The sequence below is a fragment of the Scyliorhinus torazame genome, chromosome 3, assembly GCF_047496885.1.
Source record: "Scyliorhinus torazame isolate Kashiwa2021f chromosome 3, sScyTor2.1, whole genome shotgun sequence".
In the NCBI taxonomy this organism is placed as follows: Eukaryota; Metazoa; Chordata; class Chondrichthyes; order Carcharhiniformes; family Scyliorhinidae; genus Scyliorhinus; species Scyliorhinus torazame.
In genome coordinates this window covers 111745495-111763223 of record NC_092709.1, presented here as the reverse complement: position 1 = coordinate 111763223, position 17729 = coordinate 111745495, and the positions used below count along the sequence as shown (strand labels likewise).

General features: G+C 46.9%; 1 protein-coding gene across 2 annotated transcripts in view; it reads right to left on the bottom strand.

Moving 5' to 3' along the window:
• Window positions 1-17729, bottom strand: part of otud4 (OTU deubiquitinase 4) — a 189761-nt gene that overhangs the window by 48217 nt on the left and 123815 nt on the right. For both annotated transcript variants that reach the window (XM_072496128.1, XM_072496129.1), the window contains 2 exons: window positions 6514-6623; window positions 5913-6111 (listed from right to left, as the gene is read on the bottom strand). In XM_072496128.1, coding sequence (XP_072352229.1) covers window positions 5913-6111; window positions 6514-6623 — 309 coding nt within the window. The remainder of the gene's footprint in view (window positions 1-5912; window positions 6112-6513; window positions 6624-17729) is intronic.

Genomic DNA, 17729 nt, shown 5'->3' with positions numbered 1-17729 from the left:
TGGTGGTTAATTGGATAGTCACAGTTCTGCAATCCCAGCAACACTAGCCAGGGGCAGGGTCACGTACAGGACTGCTGGCAGTTCCACCATGTCAAGGACCTCAGAAAAGTCCAACATGGGGAATCTCAGCGAGGGGGGGCAGGTTCCAGGTGGCACTGGGGCAGTTAATGGGGTGACAACCTGGGGGTGGGCATTGCCTCTGATGGTCCCTGGTAACGCACAACGTAGGACATTCTTGCCTGGCCCACCCCATGCAGTTAAACTGCCAGGGTACCTACATGGCATGGGACTCCCCCCTCGTGGGTCAAATACCGGTGACATTTAATTGGCCATTAAATAACCACTTAGGGTTGCAATAAGATCAAGGGCAAGAATGCTGCCTGTCCGACACCTCCCCATCTCCTCATAGAGTTTCAGATAGTCAGTAGTGGGCAGATAAGCAGCAAGAAGGCCATCTGCAGGATTTTATCAACCTCCCACGCCTTCAAATCCGCTGGCAGGGAGCATAAAATCCAGCTCTTTGTCTCCAAATGACACCGGCCCATGGGCGGCACAGTAGCACAGTGGTTAGCACTGTTGCTTCACAGCACCAGGGTTCCAGGTTCAATTCCCGGCTTGGGTCATTGTCTGTGCGGAGTCTGCACGTTCTCCACGTGTCTGTGTGGGTTTCCTCTGTGTGCTCCGGTTTCCTCCCACAAGTCCCGGGAAACATGCTGTTAGGTGAATTGGACATTCTGAATTCTCCCTCCGTGTACCCGAACAGGCGCCAGAATGTGACGACCAGAGGATTTTCACTGTAACTTCATTGCAATGTTAATGCAAGCCGACTTGTGACAATAAAGAATATAACAATAACAAGAATTTAGATTAATTGCCCACTATTAAAAGTATTGCTGCTACGTTTCAGGACTGCTATTTCTGGGAGGTAAGAGCCTCCAGAATCACTGAGAATAATTTTAAAAAACCAAGCCAATGATACTGGATACTGGAAGGTATTGCAATTTTCAAACAACTGTGGGAGGAATCAGAGTCTAAAATCAATTTAATTTTTGAGATGTTTTAGTGATATTTTAATACAGTTGTCTTACATTTAAGTATGATTTTAAATGATTCTGCTAAAATTTATCTTTTGTTCCAATGACGTTTTAAGATGGCAGATGCAGCAGCTTAGTTTTGAAAGGTTCTGTGGATGTGGTTTCGGCACCACATGATCTGTCCTTTCCATCTGTTTTGGAGCATATGCAGAGGTCCACACCATGAGAGAATGCTCTCTCCTTGAAAGTGAAATTTTCAGTCCACCAGATGATTGTCAGTGAATGGTGTTGCTTGGTTATTGACTATATTAGAGGTTGAGTTTAGATTTTTGATCAAGGCAAGGGTTATGGGGGACAGACTGGAAAGTTGAGTTAAGGCTAAAATTGAATCAGCCATGATCTTATTGAATGGAGAGTATCGAAGGTCCGAATGGCCTACTTGTGCTCCGAGTTTCTGATGTTATTATAACATTATGACCATCATATTAGGCAAGTTCCCATTTTGCTTCAAGGTTGGCTGCAAGCTGCAAAATCCAGGGGAGAAGGCAGGAGAATGGTGATGAGAAAATATCAGCCATGATTGAATGGCGGAGCAGACTCGATGGGCTGAGTGGCCTAATTCTGCTCCTATGTCTTATAGTCATCTTATTCATGGAAACCTTTCCAAAAGGCATATTGTAGAAAATCAGGAACTGTACTTCGACAAGTATTCAAACCTGCATCACGGATCATTAGGCCTTCAATTTAATTAATTGAACAGTGGAGGATGAACTGTAAATGGGTTTGAGGGTCATAACCCCTGAATATTGCCCATGAGTAAATTCAACTGCATAAACAAAGCAGATGCCAAACTGTTCAGCACGGTAGCATGGTGGTTAGCACAATTGCTTCACAGCTCCAGGGTCCCAGGTTCGATTCCCCGCTGGGTCACTGTCTGTGTGGAGTCTGCATGTTCTCCCCATGTCTGCATGGGTTTCCTCCGGGTGCTCCGGTTTCCTCCCACAGTCCAAAGATGTGCAGGTTAGGTGGATTGGCCATGCTAAATTGCCCTCAGTGTCCAAAATTGCCCTTAGTGCTGGGTGGGGTTACTGGGTTATGGGGATAGGGTGGAGGTGTGGACTTGGGTAGGGTGCTCTTTCCAAGAGTCGGTGCAGACTCGATGGGCCTCCTTCTGCACTGTAAATTCTATGTAATCTATGTTCAAAGAGGTAAATGACACCATACTGAGAAAGATTAAATTCTCAGTTCGCATCTCCCATTACTTTGGCTGTATTTTCCATGCTCTAGCCCTCCACCATAGCTTAAATCCAACTCTATCTCTCTACAGGGTCTGAAGGAAAAACAGGAAGAATCGAAGTCAAATATGTAAGACAAGATTTTTTGTTGGAGTGTTGTTCCACTATTGAGAATATTCAAGTTCATCTCAGTCATTTTTATTTTCAGGATCTGGGAGATACAGTTACGGTCATATTTACACTTTATTCCTAATTGACTTGATAGGGTGTTGGTGGTTTGCCATAGTCCTTCTGGTGGTAAGCGTTTTCACGATGTAACCGAGTAGTTAATTGAGAGACTAATCTTAATGAACGAGTAATGTGCAGGCTTGACCAGGTAGTGGTGTTAAGTTTCCCTTCCTCGAAGGATATTACCAGATAAATTCATCCAGTAGCTTTCATACCAATTTTTCTGGCACTAACTCACAAACTACCAGCTGTATTGGTTTGGATCTTGTGATCTGAATAACGACAAACACTAAGAAGTTTGCCATTATTGAGGGCCGCAACAGAAACGCAACTTCAAGGCACCCACTTAAACGTAATCCAGAAGTTGAAGTGCGCCTAAAATGAGCCGACACTATTGTCAGGGTCTGTCATTCGGGAAGGTGGGTTGATTATCCAGCAGTTATAATTCTTTTTATGTTGATGTGTTTGGGGCAACTCCAAGCAGAGCCTGATCATGAGCACATTCCTTTAAATCAAGAGTGTTAAAACACTCCCACTCCTGCAGCTCCACTCCAGTCCCCTCCGTAACTACACCTCCCCTTTCCCCCGCCTCCCTTTCCCTCTCTACCACTGGATCCTCAGCCTCTCAGTCCCATTGGAAGTCGGAAACAGCACTCGATGGAAGAGAAAAATCTCCATCTAAAATTTGGGGGGGGGGGGGGGGGGGGGGGGGGGGGGCATTTGACATCTTTGGGGAAACTCTGTTAAATTAGATGTAAATATTGCAGATAGATTCGCCACAGTGCCAGCACGATGGTCATAAGTGGCTGCTAAAAGTTGTACCTGGGCTGGATTGAAGAGAAAAAATATCAGCCAAGTTTTCTGCTCCTGATTACTATCCAGAGATTCCATGTGACAGTGTTAGGTTCAGGTTAAATATCCCATTATAAGGCTTTTGCTAGTCCACATTGCTTAGACTCACACATGAGCAATAGCCATAAAGATAAAGCAATGTAGATCGTATTTGCGGAATCATTTCCCAGCAGGAATCAGCCCCTTCAAAAGAGGGAAATCAAACTGGAGGGGAAATAACAAGGCAAGGAAATTAACTTTGTTAGCTGTGGAACTCTTTGCCACAGAAGGCTGTGGAGGCAAAATCACTGAGTGTCTTTAAGACAGAGATAGATAGGTTCTTGGTTAATGAGGGGATCAGGGGTTATGAGAAGGCAGGAGAATGGGGATGAGAAACATATCAGCCATGTTTGAATGGCGAAGCAGACTCGATGGGCGAATAGCCTAATTATGTTCCTATGTTCTTATTAGCAAGGATGGAGGTCATGGGGAGAGGGAAAGATGATCAGACCAACAAAAAATAAATCCAAAAACATGTTTTAGCCCTTTGACATCATCCCAATGAATCATAGAAATTTATAGCATGGAAGGTCATCATTCGGCCCATCATATCTGCCCCAAAGCTATCCAGCCAAATCCTACTTTTCAGCTCTTGGTCCATACCCTTGTTGGCTATGACATTTCAAGTGCATATCCAAGTACTTGTCATGAGGGCTTCTACCATCCTTTTAGGCAATGAGTTCCAGATCCCCAACACCATCTGGGTGAAAAAGACTTCTCTTCAAATCCCCTCAAGTCCCCTGGTAGCAGGCACCTCAACCAAGGGGAAAAGGCGTTCCTATATATTTTATCTGGACCCCTCAATATTATACACACAGCCCTATCTGTTCCAAATAAAACTCTAGCTTATCCAATCTTCCCTCAATATCTTCAGTCAGGCAGCATCCTTGTAAATCACCTCTGTGGACAGTGCAGAAGGATGTTACAAGTTACAGAGGGACATAAATAAGCTGCAGAGCAGGGCTGAGAGGTGGCAAATGGAGTTTAATGCAGAAAAGTGTGAGGTGATTCATTTTGGAAGGAATAACAGGAAGACAGAGTACTGGGCAAATGGAAAGATTCTTGGCAGTGTGGATGAGCACAGAGATCTTGGTGTCCATGTACATAGTTCCCTGAAAGTTGCCACCCAGGTTGAGAGGGTTGTTAAGAAGGCGTACGGTGTGTTAGCTTTATTGATAGAGGGATTGAGTTTCGGAGCCATGAGGTCATGTTGCAGCTGTACAAAACTCTGGTGCGGCCGCATTTGGAGTACTGCGTGCAATTCTGGTCGCCGCATTATAGGAAGGATGTGGAAGCATTGGAAAGTGTGGAGAGGAGATTTACCAGAATGTTGCCTGGTATGAATGGAAGATCTTCTGAGGAAAGGCTGAGGGACTTGAGGCTGTTTTCGTTAGAGAGAAGAAGGTTAAGAGGTGACTTAATTGAGGCATACAAGATGATCAGAGGATTAGATAGGGTGGACAGCGAGAGCCTTTTTCCTCGGATGGTGATGTCTAGCACGAGGGGACATAGTTTTAAATTGAAGGGGGATAGATATAAGACAGATGTCAGAGGTAGGTTCTTTACTCAGAGAGTAGTAAGGGCGTGGAATGCCCTGCCTGCAACAGTAGTGGATTCGCCAACACTAAGGGCATTCAAATGGTCATTGGATAGACATATGGACGATAAGGGAATAGTGTAGATGGGCTTTAGAGTGGTTTCACAGGTCGGCGCAACATCGAGGGCCGAAGGGCCTGTACTGCGCTGTAATGTTCTATGTTCTACCCTCTCTAGTGCAATCACATCTTTCCAATTCCTTTCCAGAGCTACATGCTGTACTCCAGCCTAACTCATGCTTTATACAGTTCCAGCACAATTCCCCAGCTCTTCCATTCAGTGTCTCAGCTAATAAAGGCAAGCAGCCTGTATACCTTTATGGCCATCTTATCTACCTTCAGGGATCTATGGATGTACACGCTACGGTTACTCTGTCCTCTGTTAATCTATACCTGTCAGTGTCCTACCATTTATAAATCATTCCTTTGCCTTGTTCACCATCCTTAAATGGGTCACCCCACACTTCTGGATTGAACTCTATTTGCCATTGTTCTGCCCACCTAATTAGTCCATCACTATCTTTCCACAGTCCACAGCTTTATTTTTTGTTAATAACCACAAAGTCCATTCTTTGCAAACTTCTTAATTGTACCCTTGCACTCAAGTTCAAATCACTGACATACACCACAAAAAACAAGGAGTCTGATACTGAGCCCTGTAGATCCCATTGTAAACAGTCTTCCAGTCATAAAAACATCCACCGGCCATTACCCTTTGCTTTCTGCCTCTGAATTAATTTGGGATCTAACTTGTCATTTTATCTTGGACCCCATGGGCCATTACTTTTCATGATGAGTCAGTCATGTGGGACTGTATCAAAAGTCTTGCTAAAATCCATATAGATTACATCAAATATACCAGCCTCATCAACCCTCCTTGTTAACTCCAGAAATATCGTTAAACTTGTGCAGCCAGAAAAATAACTTACTTTGAGAGTTGTGGAAAGTCTTCATCTCGTCCGACATACTCTGTTGAAGATTTTTTGGGTGGTTGACCTGGGGTCTGCTGTGTAGAGCTCTGCTGCCTGGTTCCCATTGTTTGCTGCAGACGGGGTGGTAGGCTTGATTGCAATCGGCTTGGTTTATTTACAAAGCTGCTGGAATTCTTCACTCCCTTGAAGTCAGCTTCTATAAAGAGAAATGCTTAATTCTTTAAACGCTATTTTGGTTCTGACTGTAGGATATGAATCAACTACCAATATTTGTTTTTGGCATACTTGGATGTTCAGGGGAGATATCAGAAATTACATACCACCATTTGCATCTGTATTCGACAGCTTTGACAAAGGGTCACCTGTATTCGAAACGTTAGCTCTTTTCTCTCCTTACAGATGCTGCCAGATCTGCTGGGATTTCCCAGCATTTTCTCTTTTGGTTTCAGATTCCAGCATCCGCAGTAATTTTCTTTTATTTAATAAATCTCAGTTTGTAGAAATAGTTTTAAACATTGTTTTGTTACTGCCATATTCTGAACTATTCATCTCTTCTTCCATTATAATCAAAAAATTACTTTAAAAGAAAAATCTTTACCAGAGCCAACATTCATCAGCTTCTTCGTTCTTTTCCCTTGAACTCTGTTCCAGCTTGTGCCCCGAGAGACCTGTGTAAGTGGTCTAAGATTCTGAAGAGGGACTCGGTGTCTAAACAGAAATATTCATGCATATAATTGAAGAAACATACTCAAGTTTGTTATGTTATGCCTGGCCTGTTTTAGCAACTCGAGGGGTGTTATTCGTGTTTTCATTATTCAATGTCTTTCATACTTCGACATTTTCAGTCACTTTTTGGGTTTATGATTCTGTGATGGCAAAAGTTAACTTAACCCCCAATTATATAGGTGCAAAATCAGAATGCAGTCTGAACAGAATAAATTTATGCAGCTTTCACATTAACCTGTTACTTATGTTTGCATTTTCCATTTAGTACATAAAACTGTTTAGTATTCTGCAAATGAAAGGAACCTAAAATGAACATGAAGTGGTAGTTATTCCAGCAATGGACCAATCACACACTCAGTTTGAACTCAGCCATAGCTTCTGTGTGCCTCACCAGCCAGTCCTAAACTGACAATGATCATTTTCAGCTGGGCCACTAGATGGAGCACTGACACTTTCGCTCAGGAAGAAAAACAAATCCTTAGAAATGATGCATGCACTGAATTATGGAACATTTTTTTAAATTGGACTTCTGATAGGTTTATTGGTAGAATTCCAATTTTTCCTTTGTCTCTAATACCAAAGGCAGGGGGCAGGATTCTCCACTCCCGCGCCGTCGTGAACGCCGTCGAGGTTCACGACGGCGCGAAATGGCCCCGATCCCGACCGATTCAGGCCATGACAATGGGCCAGGATCGGGGCCGCGTCATCTACACGCGCCAGGCCTTGTCGCCCACGTAAAGGCGGCGCCGCATAAGTGACGCGGCCGGTGCCGCATAACGGGTGTCATCCGCGCATGCGTGGTTGCCGACCTCTCTAAGTCCGCCCCGCAAGAAGATGGGGGACGGATCTTGCGGGGCCATGGAAGGAAGGAGGTCCTCCTTCAGAGAGGACGGCCCGACGATCGGTGAGCACCGATCGCGGGCCAGACACCATTTGAGCTACCCCCCGGTGCAGGATCCCCCCTCGCTCCCCCCCTCCCCCCTCGCTCCCCCCCCCCCCCGCAGGCCGCCCCCCCAGCGTTCACGACGGCAGCGACCAGGTGTGGACGGCGCCGGGGGGAACCCGCCGTTTTGGCCTGGCCGCTCGGCCCATCTGGGCCTGAGAATAGCGGGGGTGTCGGAGAATCGCCATTTTGGGTGTCTCCAGCGATTCTCCGGCCTGCGGAACGCGACCGGGCCGTTCCCGCCGCTTGGGAGAATCGCGGGAGGGCGTCGGACCGGTGTCCCGAGAAATTTTGCCGGCCCAGGCGATCCTCTCAGCCTGCGTGGGAGTGGAGAATCTCGCCAGGGAGGGCATAGAAGGAGTGGGAGAATAGGCAACCAGGGTTACTGACCTGCGATTTTGATGAAACTAGTTAGAGATCAGCCCAGCTAGAATTAATTTAAATCATTTCCTCCCCTCTATTCTTCCACATATTTTCTATTTGTCGTCAGTGAAGAGGACATCTCAACTGAGGGCAACTGTAGTTCACCTCCTATAAATTCTTCCCCTCTCATTTACTTCCCTAATATTAACTGTGATGAGACTAACGGCAAGATGATCTCCAGATTTTCTTCCATCTTTCCTGACATTACTATGCTGGAGTACAGTTCCCCCGAGTTGGTATTGGCAGTCGTCCACATCCCCGGTCATTCCCAGCTTTGACTCCTACTCTTCCAGATTGAAATTCATATCAGTTTATCACTCGTATGGGTGTTCCACACAAAATTAAATGTCTGCAGTTTGGGTGAGAACAGAAGCACAGTTTAGCTTGACTTTACATTCAACAAGCCTGCTCACCAAGGCAAAAGATTTCACCTCAGTCAGGGGGATAATGAGCGCACCAAGTTTCACCTGTTGAGAAATGTCTTTATTCCATTCTAAAGTAATTGAAATAAGGTGGGAATGGATTTATTGGAAGCAATAATTTACTATCACCCACAGGCCTAGATGGGGATCTCATGACTTCGGAGCATAGACTGCAAGAGTCACGAAATATGATGAATTTATACAAATGAATGGTTAGATCAGAGTTAGAGTACATGTGTGTAATTCTCAGCTCCCGTTAGAGAAAGGTAATTAAAGCCATAGAGATCGGGCATTTTGGGTATACCAGAATTTTGCCACGGATCAAAAACTATACACTGGAGAAAGATCTGGAATTATTTCCACCAGAGCAGAGAAGGCAAGGAGGAGATCCAAGTTATTACAATTATGAATAGCTGTGATGATGTGAACAGGGAAAAAACATTTCCTCAGGTTGAGTAATCAGTGGCAAGGGCTCAACAATTAAACATGGTCACAAAAAAGGAAAATAGGTTACAAAACGACTTACATCAGAGGACAACTGGAGTAATACATGCTTTGTCACAGAAACCACTTTATTTTTTTAAGGGAAAATTAGACGGATATTAAAACGGAGGATGCAAGGCTAGGAGTAATGATGGGACATTGGTTTTGAAGTACTCTTGTGAAGAGCCAATGCAGACCAATGGATCAAATGGCCTACTTTTGTGTTGTAAAACTCGAGGACGTGTACAAAGAATTAACTATAGAATGATTTGGACCAATTGTCTCAAATCCCTGATCGAAAGGTACTTAAACACTGTACCAAAGTTTACCCGCACGTTCAGGAAGGAACACAAGAAAATAAAACATAAGAATTTTTTAAAACTAGCATAAAATATGATTTAACTGCTGTAGTTAAAGTTTAGCAAAACTACAGGCCAGATGCACACAGGAGCAGCATTTCCTTAACTATAGGATTAAGGGCTGCAACATCCTCGCTCATTATATTCAGCATAATATGTTTCAATAGAGATATAATAACTCAGTAAAACCTTACCAGTCTCACTGGAACATCATCTGACATTCAGGCTCATTGAATAGACAGGCAAACATGAGCCCACATTAGCCTTGGTAACCTTCAGTACAATTACACTGCCAGGTAGATTCTTCATTAAGTCTGGAAGTCAGAGCTTGCAGTCATAACTAATTAAGTGCTGCGAGTAAAAACTGCAAAGAGCTTGATCTATTTATTTGCGAAGACTCAGAAAATAAAAGCTACAGAATCAAAAGGCCATCTTTGAACTCACTAAAAGCATATTATCTAAAGGACACATTCGCCAGTCTGACAGAAATCAGCTGGCCAACTAATTTATTGCCCCCAAGGGCCAGTTACTCCAAATTGCAACTTGCAGCATGATAACATGTTCTACCAGACCAGAAAGCTACAACATGCCATTCAGAGGTTCTAAATCAGAAAGATACATATACTGCAGTTAAAATAACAACCCCTTGAATAATCAATAACGTATTGGGGTTAAACACAATAAATGTATTGCACTTCTGGTCCAGAAGTACAAACAACCAGCTCATTACAAATAGGTATACTATTTATTGTACAATTGTATTGATGAATATGCTTTGGGATGACTAGTGGACATAAGCCTCAAACTGAAACTCATCAACAACATTTCTGAAGCGATTCAGTGATATTATTGTCCATTACACCAGTGGTTCCCAAACTTTTCAGTAACACAGCACACTTTAATGAGATAAACAATTCCATGGCAAATATACTTAAGACTCTAGTGAACATATGCTACTTACAGTCTCCTCGCTGAAACCTGTTGCATAGACCCGCTCCCCTCGCTGCACAGACCCTTGCACTTCATTTGCAACACCGCTCTCATACTTTTAACCTCTCCCTTTACTACCGCCCTTTCCTCACTAACCACTTACTCATCATATCCCACTCTCCCAGTTTACTTCTCCTTCAAATCAGCTGCTTTTCTCATTAAAGCTTTACTCTTTACATCTCTGCTCTCCTTACAAAACCTTGGAGCAGTGTGTTTGGGTAAATTATTAGTGTTGGAACGAGTAGTCAGCACGAGTAGTAATAGGACTCCCAATGTTTTTTCAGGGCAGAGTATAGGGAAATGTTAATTATGTGAACAGTTACCATGAGGCGGCACGGTGGCTAGCACTACTGCCTCACAAAGGCAGGGATCCGGGGTCAATTCCGGTCTTGGGCGACTATCTTTGTGGAGTTTGCACTTTCTCCATGGCTGCATGGGTTTCCTCCGGGTGTTCCGGTTTCCTCCCACAGTCCAAAGATTTATGGGAATAAGGCAGGGGAGTGGGCCTAGGGAGGGTGCTCTTTCAGAGGCTCAGTGCAGACATGGTAAGATGCATGACCTCCTTTTGCACTGTAGGAATTCTATGGTTCTATTTTCTTTTAAACCCGGTAAAAACGCAAGGAATGGTTTTCATCCCTAAATGTTTTGTGGAGTGCCAGTATATTGTAGCACTCTAGGATTCCTTAAAAAAAAGTTATGACCGAATCGGTTGCAAGACTAGCTTCTGAGTTGATTGATTCTCCACTCTTCCCAAAAAGGAGTTATTCCAGATTCCATCAATGAACAAAGAACAAAGAAAAGTACAGCACAGGAACAGGCCCTTTGGCCCTCCAAGCCTGTGCCGACCATGCTGCCCGTCGCAACTAAAATCATCTACACTTCCTGGGGTCTGTATCCCTCTATTCCCATCCTATTCATGTATTTGTCAAGATGCCCCTTAAATGTCACCATCGTCCCTGCTTCCACCACCTCCTCCGGCATCCTGCTGCATTCAGCAATCTGATAACATTGAAAAGGGCTGTCACCCCCCCAAGTCACCAGTTAAATATTACTACTCCCCACAGTGATGGGATGAATGAAAAAAAAGCTAGTCACATTGCACAGAGTTAATTTCACACGCCTGAACTGTGAATAAAACCATTTTGGAGACAATGAAGATTTTATTTGACTTTTTCATAACTAGGAGCATCTGTTTGTAGATTTCAATATTTAAAACCTCTCATTTTAGTCAAATTGGTTGGGCGCAAATTGGGAAGAAGGACACGGCCCTAAGAGTTGACGCCAACGGAGAATCCGTGGACCTTCAAGTCAGAACAATGGCCACCACACCTGCACCGATTCTGCTACCGGTGAGGGGCTAACACCGGCGCCGCGTCGAACACCATCGAAACCCATGAAAAATGGTGCAGGAATCGCCGGGTCCATGATGGACATCCGCAGAGCTGACAAGCTGCAACCGCTCTTAAACAATACACCCCCCCCCCCACACAATGATTGGGGCCGAAAAGATGGGACAGGTTGTGCTGGAGCGCCCATAAAGCAGATGGGTTGGCTGGAGCCAGAGGGCACCCAGCGTGATGCCCTTTACGACCCAGGGCACCAGGTTTAAAGTGGGCTGCGGTAATGGTGTTGCGTACCTGTCCACCCCAACCCCATAGCCCACCTCCTGGCCACTCCCCACTACTCCCCCAGCCCTGGCAGAAGCCCCCTGGCCAGTGGGATGGCTGTCGGTGAAGTATGGCGGTGCTGGACACTGTCCATACACCCTCTCTCTCTCTCTCTCAGCAGCCACCACACCAGGCTCACTATTTGTGAGAGCACACGTGGATTGCGCCATCAGGAACTCGGCCCATCGGAGGCAGAGAATCGTGGGTGGGCCCACTAATAATATGCAAACGGTGTTGCAACTACGTGCGGCGCATTAATGCCATTTGAGGAGGCGGAGCATCGCGTCAAACCTGCGCCTGCCGCGATTCCGACGTCGGGAGCTATTCTCTGCCCGATCGCACGCCTCGATTTCGGCGTTGGCTAATGGAGAATCCCGTCCATGATATAATTTGGATATATTAGAATCAAATCTTGCCAGAATTTTGTTGTCGTTTTAATGCCCGATTCAACTTCGCACGTGGGGATTAATACGTCTTTGGATCCGCAGCATTGCCTTTCTCCCTGCGTCTGCGTGGGTTTCCTCCCACAGTCCAAAGATGTGCAGGCTAGATGGATTGGCCATGCTAAATTGCCCCTTAGTGTCCAGGGATGTGTGAGTTGGATGAGGTTGGAGGGATAGGGCAGGTGCCTGGTTAGGGTGCTTTTTCGGAGGGTCAGTGCAGACCCGGTGGGCCAAATGGCCTCCTTCTGCACTGCAGTGATTCTAAGTGTGGGAAACCTCTTGGTATTAGTGTTTGCAGTCTGATTTACTCGAGTGTGAAATACACCTATGGTGCATTGCTTTGTCCATCCACAACTCCTCACTGAAGCCTCGCCCTTTACAGCATGTGTCCACTTGCTGAAGTCACATTTTCTAATGGCCCGTTCTCTTCACTGAAGACTCAAGTTTGCAGACTCCACACCTGACTCTGGCATGTTGGGATGTGGATGGCTCAGTGGGTGTCACTGACTACACAGGTAATGCAAATGTCTCCTCACAGCCTTCCCCCCTTCTGCCACTTTTACAGGGGTCTACCCCACAGCCACAGCACACTTCTCATGGCACACCGGTTGAAAACCACTGCATTATACAACAAACACTCAATAAAATATCTAACAGGTCATAACATCCTGCTACAGACCATTGCGTGAGTGAACTCTGAAACACTGGCCCAGGATTGATAAGAAAATAACACTGTCTGAACAACACAGTGGTATTAATGCGCAAAAGAACAAGGACAAAGAACAAAGAAATGTACAGCACAGGAACAGGCCCTTCGGCCCTCCAAGCCCGTGCCGACCATGCTGCCCGACTAAACTACAATCTTCTACACTTCCTGGGTCCGTATCCTTCTATTCCCATCCTTAAAATCTTTAAGCACCTTGGCTGCTGCCGGCCTCCTTCCAGTCCTGGACCTCGACCTGTCCAGCCCTGGTTCCAACACCGTATTGAAATCTCCCCCCATTACCAACTTTCCCACCTCTAGGTCCGGGATGCGTCCTAGCATACGCCTCATAAAATTGGCATCATCCCAGTTCGGGGCATATACGTTTACCAAAACCACCGTCTCCCCCTGTAGTTTGCCACTCACCATCACGTATCTGCCCCCGCTATCCGCCACTGTAGTCTTTGCCTCAAACATTACCCGCTTCCCCACTAATATAGCCACCCCCCTGTTTTTCGCATCTAGCCCAGAATGGAACACCTGCCCCAGCCAACCTTTGCGTAGTCTCACCTGGTCTATCAGTTTCAAGTGCGTTTCCTGTAACATAACCACGTCTGCCTTAAGTTTCTTAAGGTGTGCGAGTACCCGTGCCCTCTTTATCGGCCCGTTCAGCCCTCTCACGTTCCACGTGATCAGACGGGTTGGGGGGCTCTTTACCCCCCCCCCCCTTGTCGATTAGCCATCCCCTTTTTCCAGCTCCTCACCCGGTTCCCACGCAGCTGTCCCCCCCCCAGGCGGTGCCCCCCCGCCCATCCCACCCCATACCAGCTCCGCCCTCTCCCCAGCAGCAGCAGCCCAATAATTCCCCCCCCCCCCCCCCGCTAGATCCCCCACTAGCGTAGTTACACCCCCCATATTGCTCCCAGAAGTCAGCAAACTCTGGCCGACCACGGCTTCCCCCCGTGACCTCGGCTCGCACCGTGCGACGCCCCCTCCTTCCTGCTTCCCTGTTCCCGCCATGATTATCATAGCGCGGGAACCGAGCCCGCGCTTCCCCCTTGGCCCCGCCCCCAATGGCCAACGCCCCATCTCTTCCACCTCCTTTCCTCCCCCCACCACCTCCTGTGGAAGAGAGAAAAGTTACCACATCGCAGGATTAATAACATAAAACTCCTCTTTCCCCCCTTTTTACCCCCCTCTTCGCCCCCCATACTCGCCCCACCACTTTGTTTCAAACGTTCTTTTTATTTTAATAACCCGCTCATTCCACTTTTTCTTCCACGATAAAAGTCCACGCCTCATCCGCCGTCTCAAAGTAGTGGTGCCTCCCTTGATATGTGACCCACAGTCTTGCCGGTTGCAGCATTCCGAATTTTATCTTCTTTTTGTGAAGCACCGCCTTGGCCCGATTAAAGCTCACCCTCCTTCTCGCCAACTCCGCACTCCAGTCTTGGTATACGCGGATCACCGCATTCTCCCACTTACTGCTCCGAGTTTTCTTTGCCCATCTAAGGACCATCTCTCTGTCCTTAAAACGGAGGAATCTCACCACTATGGCTCTAGGAATTTCTCCTGCTCTCGGTCCTCGCGCCATCACTCAGTATGTTCCCTCCACCTCCAGCGGACCCGCCGGGGCCTCCGCTCCCATTAACGAGTGCAGCATCGTGCTCACATATGCCCCGACGTCCGCTCCCTCCGCACCTTCAGGAAGACCAAGAATCCTTAGGTTGTTCCTCCTCGCGTTGTTCTCCAGCGCCTCCAGCCTTTCCACACATCGTTTATGGTGTGCCTCGTGCATCTCCGTCTTCACCACCAGGCCCTGTATGTCGTCCACATTCTCGGCAGCCTTTGCCTTCACGACACGAAGCTCCCGCTCCTGGGTCTTTTGCTCCTCCTTTAGCCCTTCGATCGTCTGTAATATCGGGGCCAACAGCTCCTTCTTCATTTCCTTTTTGAGTTCTTCCACGCAGCGTTTCAAAAACACGTGTTGTTCAGGGCCCCATATTAAACTGCCACCTTCCGACGCCATCTTGGTTTTTGCTTGCCTTCCTGGCCGCTGCTCTAAAGGATCCACCGCAATCCGGCCACCTTCCTCTCCTTTTTTCATCCGTATCCAGGGGGGATTCCCTTCTGGTTCACCGCACAGTACTTTTAGCCGTTAAAATTGCCGTTGGGGCTCTTATTAAGAGCCCAAAAGTCCGTTCCACCGGGAGCTGCCGAAACGTGCGACTCAGCTGGTCATCGCCGCACCCGGAAGTCTCTTCTATTCCCATCCATTTCATGTATTTGTCAAGATGCCCCTTAAATGTCACTAACATCCCTGCTTCCACCACCTCCTCCGGTAGCAAGTTCCAGGCACCCACTACCCTCTGCGTAAAAAACTTGCCTCGTACATCTACTCTAAACCTTGCCCCTCTCACCTTAAACCTATGCCCCCTAGTAATTGACCCCTCTACCCTGGGGAAAAGCCTCTGACTATCCACTCTGTCTATGCCCCTCATAATTTTGTATACCTCTATCAGGTCTCCCCTCAACCTCCTTCGTTCCAGTGAGAAAAAACCGAGTTTATTCAACCGCTCCTCATAGCTAATGCCCTCCACACCAGGCAACATTCTGGTAAATCTCTTCTGCACCCTCTCTAAAGCCTCCACATCCTTCTGGTAGTGTGGCGACCAGAATTGAACACTATACTCCAAGTGTGGCCTAACTAAGGTTCTATACAGCTGCAACATGACTTGCCAATTCTTATACTCAAAGCCCCGGCCAATGAAGGCAAGCATGCCGTATGCCTTCTTGACTACCTTCTCCACCTGTGTTGCCCCTTTCAATGACCTGTGGACCTGTACTCCTAGATCTCTCTGACTGTCAATACTCTTGAGGGTTCTACCATTCAGTGTATATTCCCTACCTGCATTAGACCTTCCAAAATGCATTACCTCACATTTGTCCGGATTAAACTCCATCTGCCATCTCTCCACCCAAGTCTCCAAACAATCTAAATCCTGCTGTATCCTCCGACAGTCCTCATCGCTATCCGCAATTCCACCAACCTTTGTGTCGTCTGCAAACTTACTAATCAGACCAGTTACATTTTCCTCCAAATCATTTATATATACTACAAAGAGCAAAGGTCCCAGCACTGATCCCTGTGGAATGAGCCCTCCAATGAGAAAAGCATCCTTCCATTGCTACTCTCTGCCTTCTATGGCCTAGCCAGTTCTGTATCCACCTTGCCAGCTCACCCCCTGATCCCGTGTGACTTCACCTTTTGTACTAGTCTACCATGAGGGGCCTTGTCAAAGGCCTTACTGAAGTCCATATCGACAACATCCACTGCCCTCCCTGCATCAATCATCTTAGTGACCTCCTCGAAAAACTCTATCAAGTTAGTGAGACACGACCTCCGCTTCACAAAACCGTGCTGCCTCTCACTAATACGTCCATTTGCTTCCAAATGGTCAGTCAGCCAGCAACCTGTAGCAAGGAAGAGATACCTTGTAACTGCGAAACCACAAGTTGCTGGGTAACTTGTAGTCTTTCGCGGTTAGCTTTACAAAACCGGGATCTCATCCTTAATCGCCCCATGAGTTTTCATGAAGTTGCTGCATTTGTATATTTACTGCCCATTACTCTTGCTACAGAAAGTTATATCTAGTAATTAACATATTTTAAGAAAGATGATAACGGTTACTCTGCCATTCATTCAGATCATGGCCAATCTTTTTTTTTTCCAAAAGGGCAATTTAGTGTGGCCAATCCACCTACCCTGCACATCTTTGGGTTGTGGGGGTGAGACCCACGCAAACACGGGAGAATGTGCAAACTCCACACGGACAATGACCCAGAGCCGGGATCGAACCTGGGACCTCGGCGCCGTGAGACAGCAGTGCTAACCACAGTTTCATTTCCTCACTTTATCACCACATCCCATGATTCCCCAAGAACCTGAAATCTCTTCCGATGGCGTTCATGAGCGGAGCGGTCGCAGCAAAAAGGCTCCCGCAGTTCCACAAAGTTCCCCCCCCCCCCCCCCCCGCGCCCACCTCCAGCAGGAGAGCACAGTGTGTGGCGAGCGGCAGCCCGGACCGAGCAGCTGGGAACGAAGCGGGGACAGACCGCACCCCCCCCCCCCCCCAACGAGGAGGGAACAAAGAGGGACTCCGGACCAGAAGCCACTTTCTCTCTCTCTCGACCTGGGTGAGTGAGGGAAAAGGAAGGAAAAAAGAACTTTTGCAAAAACAAAACTCTGAAAAGAAAACTTTTAAACTTCTAAAACTTTTTTTTTTTTTTTTTTAAATTCTTTTTGCACCCAAAACAAGTTCACCTGAGAAGAATTTTATAAAAGAGGAAAAATAAAGTGGTAAAGGAGCGAAGGGAGGGGAAAAGAAAAAGGGAACGGAAGTATCGCTGCATCAAAAAGAGCTGGGCAGACAGGTGCAGTCTCCCCCCGGGCCAGGGGGGAGCTGGGACTGGAAGGCAGCCTTTGTCGATGCGCTGAGGGAACATCAGCAGGTAAACAAGGCAGAGGCTAGGGCAGACATAGAGGCCGCAGGGCAGGCAGCAATGGCCAAGGCCCTGACGGAGGTGCAGCAGGCCCTGGGCAGAGCAGAGGAGAAATTGGACGCCCAAGGGAAGAAACTGGAAGCCCAAGAGGC